The following is a 14,666-nucleotide window of genomic DNA, read 5'->3' as shown; positions in this document are numbered from 1 at the left end:
CTTTGGGGTGTCCTGTGTTTCTGAGTTGTTTTGATGGTGGCAGTATAAATGCTTGTTCATAGTTTTTGAAGAGTAACCATTACTCATGAAGGTTCTTTTTAGATGTTGTAGTTCATTTTTTAGCTCTTCATCATCTGACAGTACAGAATCTGGCATAATGCGCTAGAGTTGAGATGATACCCACTTTCTGTGCTGGATAGTGATGTGAAGAAGCATGCAGGTATCTATCCGTGTGTGTAGATTTTCTAAAGATGGAGATTTTTATGGAGTCAGGTGTCTTGGTAAGTTTTACTCCCAGAAAAGGAAGAGATCCATTTTCTTCAACCTCCCATGGTTAATTTGATGTCTTGGTGGAAGTTGTTTAAGTAATCTAAAAAAGTGTGAAGGTTATCAGTACCATGTTCACAGATAAGGAATGTCATCTACATATCTCAGCCAGACTTTTGGCTTAAGAGTAGATGAGGAGATTGTCTTTTGTTCGTAGTCTTCAAAAAAGATGTTTGCTAGTATTGGGGATAGGGGGCTGCCGACTGCCAATCCTTTATTTTATTTGTAAATTTTTCCCTCAAATTGAAAGTAGCCAGAGTTTACACAATGTGATAGCAGGGAAAACATCTTTTTTGAAATCTTGTTGTTTAAAATATCGAGAACCTCTCGAGTTGGAATGTTTGTGAAGAGAGCAACTACGTCAAAGCTCACCATGATATCCGAAGACTTGAGTTTTAAATTCTTGATTTTAGAGACAAAGTCAGTTGAGTTTTTGATATATGAAGGAGATTTTCCTGCAAAACCTTTTAAGGATGATGCCAGATATTTAGATAACCGGTGGGTAGGTGAGTCAATACTATCTACAATAGGTCTCATTGGGCAATTTTCTTTGTGTATCTTTTGGAGACCGTATAACCTTAGAATGAGTGGATGTAAAGAACGAACAGAAAGGCATATGTTTCGTGGAAGTTCCATGGTTTTTTGTAGGTTATTTGTTTTGTTATGTATCTCTCTCTTGTTGGATCTCTTTCAATTTCCGAGTATGTATCTGACTCTAATAAAGCTGAGATTTTGTCACGGTAATCTGTTTTATTTAGAACTACAGTTAGAACTAGTTGATCTTTAGCACAGAAAAATATTTTTTTCCTCCTGAAAACTCAAATTTTTATTTCTTAGAATTCTAGGGAAAACCAGCCTGGAATTTTTGCGCTATTTTTCAGAACAATGGTACGATTGGATTTAGGAGTACAAGATAGCAGCAAGTGTCTGGCCTATTCATATCCCCAATTCCTTGAAAATGCATTGCTTTCCATAAATTAAGGAACAAGGAGAAAAATCACAAGAACTCAAACACTGTATAATACATTTTTAAGAAATTCGGTGAAAAGCAGTATGATATGAGATGTGAAAGAAATACTGATAAAAATTGTAGATGAATAGTTTTGTTTCAGTAAAAAATGGGTATACGAAGACATGAAGTCAAAATGAGATTGTCAGAGTGTCTGAATAAGGAATGTGGTCACCATTCATAGCAATACAGCACCACAAGGATGTTTCGTACTGTTTATGTTGGTGTCCAGGTTTGTAATTATGACCATTGCTCCTGCAAAGATCTCTCAAGGTTTGGGTGGGGGTGGGGGGTGACAGCAGCAACACATCTGCTTAGAGCAGGGGCCAAGGCGTCGACTGCAAGGCACTGAATGTAGCAAATTAAATGAATAAATAAATTGAAAATGAATAGATAAATGATAATCAAAAGTATTAATTGATAAAAAAAAATTGTCAAACATGTCAAACTAATTTATTTCTAATCCGATGTAAAGTTTATAATTTAGCGGTTAACAATGAAGCGATCGCTTTACAGCAGTCACATGATTCGCTTTGTCCAGAAACTTTCTCTTGATGGTTCTGAATGCGTCCAATGGTAACACGTTTGATGACGTGTACACTGGCAGTTGACAGTCCATCTGTGTATTGTTTTTGATCAAGATTCTTGCAGCCAAAGTGTCCCGATTATCCAGTATTTTAGTACCGAGTAATCCCATGAAATCGTTTTCCATTTATCGATCTTTAGTGTGTATTATTTTAAATTAAGCAAGTGAATGCAATTAGTATTGTTAAAAAATAAAAATTATGGATAACAATGAGTGAGCCAAGAACAAGTGTGAAAAAAATAAAAGCTTATCACTGATATAAAGAATGGGAAGAAGATTTTTTCTTTATTATGATGAAAGACAAATGTGTATGTATAATTTGCAATGTGAATGTGGCTTGACCGAAAAAAGCAAACATTGAAAGACACTATCGAACTGTTCATAAAAACTACGAAGAAGATTATCCACAGGGCACTGCCTTAAGAAAAGCAAAGGTACATCAAATGAAGACACTACTGACAGCACAACAAAATATTTTCATCAAGTACAATACATGCACAATGGCTGCTACAATTGCATCATTCAAAGTTGCTGAAACTTTAATTAAACATAATAAGCCATTTCAACATGGAGAATTATGGAAGGAAGCCTTTATCAAAGCTGGTGAAATATTATTTCAAAATTTTAAGAATAAATCAGAAATAATAACTGCTATTAACTATGTCATTAACACGAAACACAATCATGCATAGAGCAGAAGAAACCAGCCGGAACCTTGAAGAGATTCTGCATGAAAACATAAACAAGTGCAATTTTTTGTCACTACAGTTTGACGAATTTACTGATTACGCTGGTACTGCACAATTATGTATTTTTGTTCAAGTGGTTTTTGAGGATATGTCAGCCACAGAAGAATTATTAACCATTATTCCAATTCAAGGATGAACAAGAGATCAAGATATCTATGTTTTATTTAAGAATTACATTGCATGTACAAGTTTTCCAATTCATAAGTTAGTGTCAATAACTACAGACAGAGCGCCTGCAACTGTAGGTAATAAAATCGGTTTCGTCACTCTTTGTAAAAACGATGAAGATATACCAAGTTTTGTGGACTATCATTGCATCAGCCATCAGCAGGCCTTGTGTTCAAAAGTACTGAAATTCAATAAGATCAAATAGCTTGCTGCGTCGTCAATTTCGGGCTTTGCTAAAAGAATGCAAGAGTGAGCATAGTGAATTATTGTTACATACTGATGTAAGATGGTTAAGTCGTGCCACATTTTTCGCAAGATTCAGAGAACTTCTTCCAGAAATAAATTCGTTTTTGAAAAACAGAGATGATTCACATCCAGAATTAAATGATAAAGAATGGCTACTTGACCTCACCTTTTTCTGTGACATTACAGAAAAACTAAATAACCTAAACGTAGAATTACAAGGAAAAAATAAAACAATCGTTGATATGATAAGCTCCTTAAAATCATTCAAGGAAAAATTAAACATGCTTGAAATACAATTAAAGCTGTTTGAATTGAAACATTTTAAAAATTTGGCCAACCAGTCAAGGGATATGCAAAACGTCACCTTTGATAAACATGCTGAAGGCATAAGACTTTTAATGAACGAATTTGAGGTAAGATTTTTAGGAATCAGTAAGCTCGATGATATCGCTACTTTTTTATCATATCCCTTCAATGAAAATATTAATGTTGAGAATACAGCTTCAAAATTGAATGAATTTCTCAACACAAATAGAGTAGATTTGGAAGAAGAAATTATAAATGTGAAATGCGATATCCACCTCAAATCAGTTGCTTCAAATAATAGTTTTTGGAAGTTGATCCACAAAAGTAAATATCTAAATATTTGGAAAATCGCCACTTATTTTAACGCATTTTTTGGATCAACTTATTTGTGCAAATCGGCATTCTCGTGTATGAATGCTATTAAGACAAAGCATAGATCACAGCTAAGTGATCAACATCTGTAATCGTGTTTACGAATTTCTTTAAGTTAGTACGATCCAGATTATGATTGCTTAGCTGCATGGGAATCCAGGACCTCATCTCTATAAGTTGCAGCATTCATGGTTCTACTAGAAAGTATATACAGGTCAGTATATCCTCCCAAACGTACCTTCAAACCTCCACAACATGTGGTCCTCTCACAGAGATTAAAAGGATGATAACATGTCCCTGACTCACTCTACAAAGCAATACCAGGCATGCTCTGGTTTGAAGAGAAAAAAAGGACATGTTATCATCCCTTTAATATCGAAAAAGGAATATTTGTGGAGGTAGTGTAATGATTTGGGGAGGCATCTTGTTGGATGGATGGATTGATGCACTGACATGTATATGCTTCCTAGCAGAATCATGAATGCTACAACTTATAGGGATAGGGGGTCATGGATCTCTATGTTCATCTCTATGCAGGTATGATAGGAGTAACATTTATCCTACAAGATGCTAATACTCATCCTCATCGAGCGAAGAGCTCGTGGATCAATATCTTCAGCAGGAGAATATTGTAATTATGGACTGGCCAGCCGAGTCCATTGACTTTAATCTTACTGAGCATATAGATTATCATCTATTCCATATAATCAGAGACAAACAAGATAATAAAAAACTGAAAATAAAGATATTCTGGTTGTCTGGAATAATTACTCTGAAAAATTATTTGAAAAATTGCCCAAACATGCCACTGGGAGCAGAGTGTTATTTATTTATTTTAATTATTCTTTTTTAAAGAGAGAGAGATAAACAATGACCAAACTGGTACAAAATATTCAAGAGGAGTAAAATGAGGAGCATAACAGTAGATAAAAGTAGTTGATGGATGAGGTAAAACCTGCAGAGACCTGAAATATGGAAAAGCAAGCTGGAATAGGTGATGTTTGACTACAAATGTTCAAATATGAATATGTAAAAGTTTCATGGTAATTGCCTGCATAATTTAGGAAGTTGAATTCTGGATAATTGAAGTAGCACTTCTTGCTACTCCTCTATGAAAAGGGAAATAAAATAATGTTACAATTAGAATTTTCTTGCTGAGTGTTATGAGTATGATTTATGCAGGTATACTTGAGAAGAGAGACTGACAGAAATCATGAAATAGGGAAAAACAGTAAGCTTAATTTGTGCCAGATAAGGATTGTAAGGAATGAGATTTTTTAGTTTACAATAAACAGTTTAAAATAACATAACATGTCAATTTATGACAAAATGCTACAATTATATGGAGTAAATGGAACATTATACAGAACAATACTGATATATATTTAAGTTGTAAGTCAACAGTTTAGAACTGAACAAGATATGAGAAGACAGCATGATGCAAAATCTTTTGAAACAAATATATATATACTATCTACACTCTTATTCCTCATCCAGTATGGATCCCATTAGTAAGAAAAGTGGTATTAAACGTTATCAATATTAGTGATATTAAGACTCGTTATGAAAATTTAAAACAATATGAACTCTAGGCCCACAACCCATATATTCATCTTTTATTAATGCATTGAGTTTCACATTAAGTTTCACCACCCTGAAACACCAGGCTTCAAATCAACCAAGTTCAAAAAAAAATTGCAAGCTGAAGAGGAGACAAAATCTCATTCAGTGCTGTAACCAAACTATGTCCGCACGGTTAGCCGAGTGGCTATGTGCTTCGCAGCCTATGCCTGGGGAAGGAGTGTCCTAGGTTCAGTTCCCTTCAGAGACATAAGGAGCTTAAGGATCTTTCTCAGCCATAGCCAAGTTAGCCGGTCTTGGGCGTGGACAGGAAGTTTTTTCTCCCCAGTTTAGCTGGGATTTTTCATCCTGCAAACCGGTACTGCGAACACACATGGATACAGTCAGGAATACCTTACACAATCCCTCCAGCCATTGGTCTGAAGTATCAGCTATGCTGATCCAGACCCCGGATAAAAATAGGGAGGATTCAGGTGGTGTCGTATCTCCCCGTAAAAGAGGTGCACAGCCATTGAATCACTATACGAAATAAAATAAATAAAAAACAAAGCTATGTCATTAAGTTAAATAAATGCCAAAATGAATACATTTAGTCTCTTTGATATTTACTCTTAAGAACTGACTGCCGTTAATTTATGAAAATTACAATTCATTATAAGTGATCTCTAGGTGTGCATCATAAAATATTAAACATAGAGAGCTAAGAAACTTTTGTTTGTCTTACATAGATATTATAATAGACAATATTACAGATTCATCTATAATTAACAGCAAAATTTGCAAACAAGGGAGAGTACGAAATATAAAAAAAATTTTCTTACATTCGAAAAATTATGATAAAGCTTATCATAAAGTTATGTTCTTACAAACTCTCTTTTAAATTTTCAGAAGTTGTAAGTTTTTACTACATTTGACTATAAAATATGGATGGATCCATAATATCCTCCATTATAATATCTCATTAATTTCAAATTAAAGCATCTCGATTCTGTACGTAAAAATTTAACACTTATTATATTTAGGGAAAGCAAAATTTTATTTTTATTTTTTATCAAAAAAGATCCTAAATATCTTCATTTTGGCATTGTAAAATAAACATAAATAGGAGATATTAAAGATACATGCTTATTTTGTGGGCGAATATACATATATATGGAAACGTAGAGAGTTTATGAGAATGCAATCCTTGCCATCGGAGTTGTCTTAGCTTGCAGTTCTTGAAAGCTTTCCAAATTTCTTAAGTAGTGCATGAATATGAATTTATTTGTTTATTTTAGAATACTAAAATGAATACATTTATTATTATTATTTTCCTGAACATGGAGTCACAAGACTCATCATGGAAGGTCAACACTAGTGAACACAGTCTATCATACTACTCCTTAAAATCATCCAGTCTGCACACCCTCTCACCACTTTCAGGGATGACCTCTTGTCCTTGTTCCTCTCTCTCGTTCTGCCATATGAAAAATCTCCTCAGTGTTATTATTATTATTACTTGACACCTCCAAGGAGTCCAACGACTCATCGAGGGAGGGCACCCACTCTACAACTCTAAGTCTTCACCACTCAATCCACCAACTACAGAGAACTGCATCATCTACACCAATACCATCTACTGCCCACCACCACCATTAGTATTTTCACAGACAATCATAAACATTCATGCCCACAGTGGCATTCGAACCCACAGCCTTTTGGCTAGAGAGCGGATATGCTCTCCATTGTCATTTATAATTTTATCATATTATATATGATATAATTTATCATCATTATCACATTCCTGCCGTGTACACTCAAGAGGTGTACAGGATATGATAGTACTACATGAAAAATGGGGTGCTTAAGGATCAAAGCTGTATAACTGAGAGCAGACCTCCACATAGCCTTTAAAGGAATGTGGAGAACTGACCAGGGCTTCTGACCTAATGTCCAATCCTCACCTTCTCGTGGTGCACCCTGTTGGGTATCTACTTTGATACTGAACAAACGAGGATGGGCTGGCAATTTGGGATTTAGCCGACCAAATTGTATTCTTATTGGTTAAACCAAAATAAAAAATGATGGTACAACATGACAAAATTTCATGCCGGCTGGGGCGTCGCCCAGTTAAACAAGGCCTCCGTTGTTTTTGCCAGGGAACCAGGGCGAACAACGAAAAGTCAGCTACTGGAACAAATCTGAAAACAAACCAAAACTCAACATCAGAGTTAAAGATCGGTACTATCAACGTAAGAAGCCTAAATGGCAAAGAAATGGAGCTAGCTGAGGAATTAGATAAGTACCTGATCGACATAATAGGGGTGACTGAAACAAAAAAGACAAAAACTGGTGAGATCTTTCTGAGCAATAAATACAAAATGTTATATTCAGGCAATGACAATCAAGGAAAAGAAGGAGTAGCCATAATATTCAACACAAATTACGAGGCTAATCTTCTTGAATGGCAGTCAGTCTCAAGTAGAGTAATGTGGGCAAATATGAGAATGGGGAACTGGACAATGAGACTTATTTGTGCCTATGGTCCCACAGAAGGTTCTACTAAGGTAGAAGTGGAGTAATTTTTTGACGCTTTAGAAAAAGCAACTGACACAATGAAAAAGGAAAAGTTGGTCCTTGTTGGGGATCTAAATAGCAGAGTAGGAAATGATTGTGAGACATACAAAAATATTTTGGGAAAATTTGGAGAAAAGAGCAAAGCTAATAATAATAGCAAATATCTGTTGGATTTCTGCTCAGGACATGGACTGGTTATTACTAACACCATGTTCCAACATAAAAATGTGCACAAACTCACATGGAGAGAAGAGGCTAGGAATAAGAAAAGTCTCATTGACTATGTTATTGTTGATAGTGATGTTTTCTCCCTGGTGCAGGACACCAGAGTGTACAGAGGATTTGAAATTGGAAGTGATCACTATTTAGTCTTGAGTAGGATAAAATTGAATTTCATATTGAAAAGAATAACATGTAAGAAAGTTTTAAAGCGAATAAAAGTTGAGCAGCTCTCAGATGTAAACTGTAGACTAAAATACAGAAAGATTAGTGAAAAGAAAATGAAAGAGTTTGAGAACAGGAATCAAACCTTGGAGATTCAGTGGCAAACGCTGAAGAAAACATTGATTGATTCTGCCAGAGAGGCATGTGGTGAGGTTGTGTGCAAGGATAAAAAAATCAGAACTCCCTGGTGGACACAGGAAGTTAAAGCGGCAGTGAAGGAAAAGAAGAAAGCATATCAAAAGTTCCTGGCAAATAAGTTAGCTCGTGCTCTTAGAGAATACAGAGACAAATGTAAGAAAGCTAAACAGTGTGTTAAACTAGCTAAACAAAAGTTATGGGAGGACTTTGGCAAGTATATAGAAAATAAATATCAAGAAGGTGGCAAAATATTCTGGAGGTTGTTGAAGAAACTTAGGAATGGAGGAAAGAGTGCTGTAAAAGGAGTTAGAGATGATAAAGGTGACATGAAAACAGGAGAAAAAGATATCCTTGAAGTATGGAGTGATTACTTTGAAAAACTGCTAAATGAAACAAGCAGTGATGACAGCACAGTGATAAAAAACACTGACCAGGCATGCAGTCAGGAATACATATCCATACTCGAAGTAGAAAAAGCCATCAAAGGCTTGAAATATGGAAAGGCAGCAGGAGTAGATGATATTCGACCAGAAATGCTGAAGTATGGTGGTATAAAAGTCTTACAGTGGCTGCACTGCATAGTTCAGAAAGCCTGGACAGAGGGACGAATTCCCGATGATTGGAGTAGAGCTCTCATAGTACCCATATATAAAAAGAGAAATAAAACTGAATGTGAGAATTACAGAGGTATTTCCCTACTGAGTGTTCCTGGCAAGATCTATGCAAGTATACTTGAGAAACGGTTGAGAAGAATTGTGGAAGAACAAGCTGGATTCTGGCCAAATAGAGGCTATCAGGATCAGATCTTCACTTTACGACAAATAGTCGAGAAAGCATGGGAATATAACAAAGATCTGTATTTAAGTTTTGTCGATTTGGAATAGGCATATGACAAGTTGCCAAGAGAGAAGCTATTCAATACGCTGCAGTTATATGTTGTCAGTGGGTCATTATATCAAGCAATACTTAGTCTTTATTTGAGTTGTAAGTCAGCAGTTAGAATTGAAGGAAGTACAGGAAGATGGTTTAATGTTAAATCTGGTGTGAGACAAGGATGTACATTATCCCCTCTGTTATTCATTATCTATATGGATCACATTATGGAGGAAAGTGGTATTAAACCTGATATCAAAATTGGGGATGTTAATGTCAGCTCTTTGCTTTATGCGGATGATGTTATACTTCTAAATAAATCCGCTACAAGTCTGCAAGATTCTCTGACTAAATTGAATAGCTGTTGTAATAGGTATGGTATGAAGGTCAGCAATAAAAAGATAAAGACAATGAAAATAGGCAGAATCATTGAAAATATTAAAAATGAGGATATTAGGAGAGAACTTGACATTGTCAGCATCCAGGAATGCATTAGCAGAGCTAATCTCAGGTGGTATGGTCACTTAAATAGAATGGGAGAGGAAAGATTAGCAAAACAAGTGTTCTCTGCGAGGTTGGCAGCAAAACGATTCAGAGGGAGACCAAGATATAGGTGGATTGATATGGTACAAAGTGCCTTAGACGATAGAAATATAAGATCTGATAATGTTGGAGTCTTGACAAGTAACAGACTGATTTGGAGGAAAATTGTAGATAAGAAGTTAGTAATGATGTAATTTTTTCATGTAGTACTGTCATAATATCCTGTACACCCCTTGAGGGGTGTACAGGAATTTGATGATGATGATGATACATGAAAAATTACATCATTACTAACTTCCTATCTACAATTTTCCTCCAAATCAGTCTGTTACCTCTTAAGACGTTATCAGATCTTATATTTCTATCTTCTAAGGCACTTTTTGCCGTATTAATCCACTTATCTTGGTCTTCCTCTGAGTGTCTTTTCTGCCAACCTGGCAGAGAACACTTGTTTTGCTAATCTTTCCTCTCTCCCATTCTGTTTAAGTGACCATATCTCCTGAGATTAGCTCTGTTAACACATTCCGGGATGCTGACAATGTCAAGTTCTCTCCTAATATCCTCATTTTTAATATGATATTGCCAAGAACACTTGTTTTGCTAATCTTTCCTCTCCCATTCTGTTTAAGTGACCATATCTCCTGAGATTAGCTCTGCTAACACATTCCGGGATGCTGACAATGTCAAGTTCTCTCCTAATATCCTCTAATAATACTATCTTATATACAGCTAATTTCTCTCTTATTCCATATAAATTTATTCAGTTGACTTCCTTCCATATCAGCTTTGTAGATTCTGTTGTCTATTTCCATATTTAATTTATCATCTTCAGTAAAAATTGTGCCTAAGCAGCTGAAATGTTTTACTTTTTCTATTGGTTCTTCATTCACAATGCAGTTGATATTTTCAATGTTTTTGTCTTGTTATTGCTGACCTTCACACGATATCTATTACAACAGTTATTCAATTTAGTCAGGGAATCTTGCAGAGTTATTATTTAAAAGTATAACATTGTCTGCATAAAGCAAAGAGCTGAGATTAACATCTCCAATTTTGAAATCCGATTTAATATCGCTTTCGTTCATAATGTGATCCATATAAATAATGAATAACAGAGGGAATAATGTACATCCTTGTCTGACATTAAATTTAACATTAAACCATTTTCCTGTACTTCCATCAATTCTAACTGCTGACTTATAACTGAAATAAAGACTAAGTATTGCTTGATATAATGCCCCATCGACATCATATAACTGTAGCACTTTGAATAGCTTCTCTCTTGGCACTTAATCATATGTCTTTTCCAGATCTACAAAACTTAAATACAGATCTTTGTTTTATTCCAATGATTTCTCAACTGTTTTGTCATAAAGTGAAAATCTGATCCTGACAGCCTATATTTGGCCTGAATGTAGCTTGTTCTTCACCAAGCTTTTCTTCCACAATACTTCTCAACCATTTCTCAAGTGTACTTGTGTAAATCTTACCGGGAACACTCAGTAGAGAAACACTCAATATTATTCCTCTGTAATTCTCACATTCAGTTTTATTTCCTTTTTTATATATGGGTACTATGAGAGCTGTACTGCAATCATCGGGAATTCGTCTGTTTGTCCAGGCATTCTGAACTGTACAGTGCAGCCACTGTAAGACTTTTATACCTCCATACTTGAACATTTCTGGTCTAATATCATCTACTCCAGCTGCCTTTCCACATTTCAGACTTTTGATGGCTCTTTCTACTTCAAATATCGATATGTATTCCTCACTGAATGCCTGTTGAGTGGTTTTTTTTTACCACTTTGCTATCACTGCTTATTTCATTTAGTAATTTTTTGAAGTAATTACTCCATCCTTCAAGAATATCTTTTTCTCCTGTTTTCATGTCACCTTTATCATCTCTAACTCCTTTTACAGCACTCTTTCCTCCAATCCTAAGATTCTTCAACAACCTCCAGAATATTTTGCCACCTTCTTGATATTTATTTTCTATATTCTTGCCAAAGTCCTCCCATGACTTTTGTTTAGCTAGTTTTACGCAATGTTTAGCTTTCTTACATTTGTCTCTGTATTCTCTAAGAGCACAAGCTAACTTATTTGCCAGGAACTTTTGATATGCTTTCTTCTTTTCCTTCACTGTCTCTTTAACTTCCTGTGTCCACCATGAAGTTCTGATTTTTCTGTCCTTGCAGGCAACCTCACCACATGCCTCTCTGGCTGAATCAATCAGGGTTTTCTTCAAGGCTTGCCCACTGAATATCCAAGGTTTGGTTCCTGTTCTCAAACTCTTTCATTTTTTCTTCAATAATGTTTGTGTATTTTAGTCATTGCCCATTGGTGTCTTGTCCAGTTGTTATGGAAACAACACCACTTAAAACGTCCTTCGACCTGTACTCTACAGGCCGAAGGACGTATAGGCCTACTTTTCACAGACATCTTGTCACAGTTTATCGAGATATCCATGCTGTGCTTGAACGGAGCTGACTTGCAAGCTGACCTGCCATGATGCATCAATTACGTTTTGTTGTTATAACCAAAAATCTGTCTATGTGCTCTGTGGCAGAGCGATGGCGACCTCTTAGCAAATGCCTGGATACAACACTATGTGAGATTCCAACCTCTCTGCAACTTTCAAGTGTTCCAATAATTCTTTATGATTCTATTTTGATGCCTTGTAATATCTTTGAGATATTACAAGACATCCAAATTTGCAACTTTATTCCTTCAAACACAGTTTGCTTTGGCAGCCTTTTGCCTTTTATCCTTTTAAGTGTCACTTCATGATCCTTTTGTGCATGATTCAAAAATTTAAATATATGCTCAGTTTCTACTCAAAATTGCCACATGTTGATTTGTCTGAATTTGTGGTTGTAATCTTTAAAAATAGTGTTCATCCTTAGGTTTTGGACAGCAGTGTATGAAATGAATTATAATATCTAAGTAATTTAATAATGTAATAACTAAACAATTCTGTAATTCATTTTTGATTTTAATAATAAAAAATAATACATATGAGCTAATTTGTGGTTATGTTTGGTTAGGAATGTGCTGATGCTGAAATTGCTGCACTGCCGCGTCGCAGTTGTCTAACATATGCCCATGGTCGTTGTGTGATTACATCCAGGGCTCGAGGGAAACTTCGAAAATGGAGAATGTCTCGTATTATATGGAGGCATTTAGCAGATTATAATTACCTTGCTGGTCTACAAAGAGCATTGTGGTCATAATTCCATCTTAATAATGCTGAAATGTTTTGTGGTTAGAGCTTTATATTTGAATAATGCTAATTTAAAGATAAGTTTCTTTTTATTATTTTTTAAAACAGAAACAGATTAATAAAACCAATAGAAAATTGTTTGTTGTGATCCTGAAGAATAAATCAAGCCAGCTTAAAAATAATAAAAAAACACGAGATGGTATCCCACTGGTTCTGCAAGATTTAGTTAGGATTTAGTTCTAAAATACAAAATAATTGTGTAGTGAGTGCTATGCCATCCTTGTGAATTGAAATAACAGTTTTGTTATATATAAATAGACTCACCTGAAATGACATTGTGACTGATATGTGATTGGGAAAATATATATTCTTGCATTCAGTGATATTGGTAATGTTGTAGCCTCTTATTGCAAATAAGAAACAAGTGAATTGTTTCCTATTTACTTCTTTGTTGTATTCTGTCTTGTCATAAATTTTACTACACAAGATGTCTATTAAAATTAATCTATGTTGTTGGATATCAGTTTTATGTTCAAAAAAGTCTAGAGACTTTTCTCCAGACTTTTTGAAAACATTCCTGAAGAATGTTTTAATTTAATGATTTAACATCAACACTCCTTATAACTTAACCCCAACTTTGCATCATCAAACATGAATATCATTAACATATTTTCTATCCTGTATCATGCGATGTAATTAAAGTTGCCTTCAAAAATGCATCAGTGTTCATAAATAAATTTCTTGGCTAAATTATTTATCAAATAAATATCATAAATCATAGTAAAAATGTAGGTGATAAACTAACAGTTTTGAGTAAATGTAATTATTCCCAAATGTTTCATCTCCTATAGGCAAAACACTACTGAAACATACTGATGAGCTGTGGTATTCAGATGTTACTGTTACATGTGACATATGGCATTTTGGAGGGAAATAAATTATAAACTGAATAAACTCTGCTATAAACATAACAATTCAGCCCCTTGTAACATTTGTATAATAATTTCTTCAGTCATCATGGAGGGTGATTGAGCCGTGGAATGCATTGCCTGATAGAGTGGTGAGGGCGAGAACAGTCAATGAGTTTAAGGAGTGGTATGATAGACTTTGTGTTTCTTAGGGGGAACCTCCCCTCGATGAGTCTTGACAGACTTTATGTTCTTAGGAAGGACCTCCCACGATGAGTCTTTTGACTCCATGGAGACCTGAATAATGACAATAATAATAATAATAATCTAGTAGTAAACCTTGCCAAGTAAAATCCTGGTTGGTAACAATCTTGATTGATTTATATATAACCATAACATTGTATAAAATGGAGAAGTAACTGGACTTGAAATTTAATGTCAAAGCCTAGGAAGGTGCAGTGGGAGTATAAGAGAAAAGGATGGAATTCTGAAATGAAAGAGAGCTGATTAGTGTTACCTGGGCCTCCAGAAGACTAGATTCTAAAGTCAGACCATCATGCTATCATAGTATTTACATCAGGAAAATTAATGGCAGTTGGCAGTCTCCATTGAATGCAGATATTCACTGTAGCAATTGTAT

General features: G+C 35.1%; 1 protein-coding gene across 1 annotated transcript in view; it reads left to right on the top strand.

Annotated features, from left to right (window-relative positions):
- The window catches only part of mRpS14 (mitochondrial ribosomal protein S14), a 38,321-nt gene extending 24,484 nt beyond the window's left edge, over window positions 1–13,837 (top strand). Inside the window, exon 3 of the mRNA XM_090405311.1 lies at window positions 12,943–13,837. Within this exon, the coding sequence (XP_090261437.1) occupies window positions 12,943–13,128 (186 nt within the window). The 3' untranslated portion in view covers window positions 13,129–13,837. The remainder of the gene's footprint in view (window positions 1–12,942) is intronic.
- The last annotated feature ends 829 nt before the right edge of the window (window positions 13,838–14,666 follow it).

Source organism: Typopeltis vanoorti, chromosome 15 (assembly GCF_054136105.1).
Source record: "Typopeltis vanoorti isolate ZY-2024b chromosome 15, IOZ_Tvanoo_1.0, whole genome shotgun sequence".
NCBI classification, from domain to species: domain Eukaryota; kingdom Metazoa; phylum Arthropoda; class Arachnida; order Uropygi; family Thelyphonidae; genus Typopeltis; species Typopeltis vanoorti.
The sequence above is the reverse complement of the archived record's forward strand: the minus strand, read 5'-3'. Positions and strand labels throughout refer to the sequence as shown.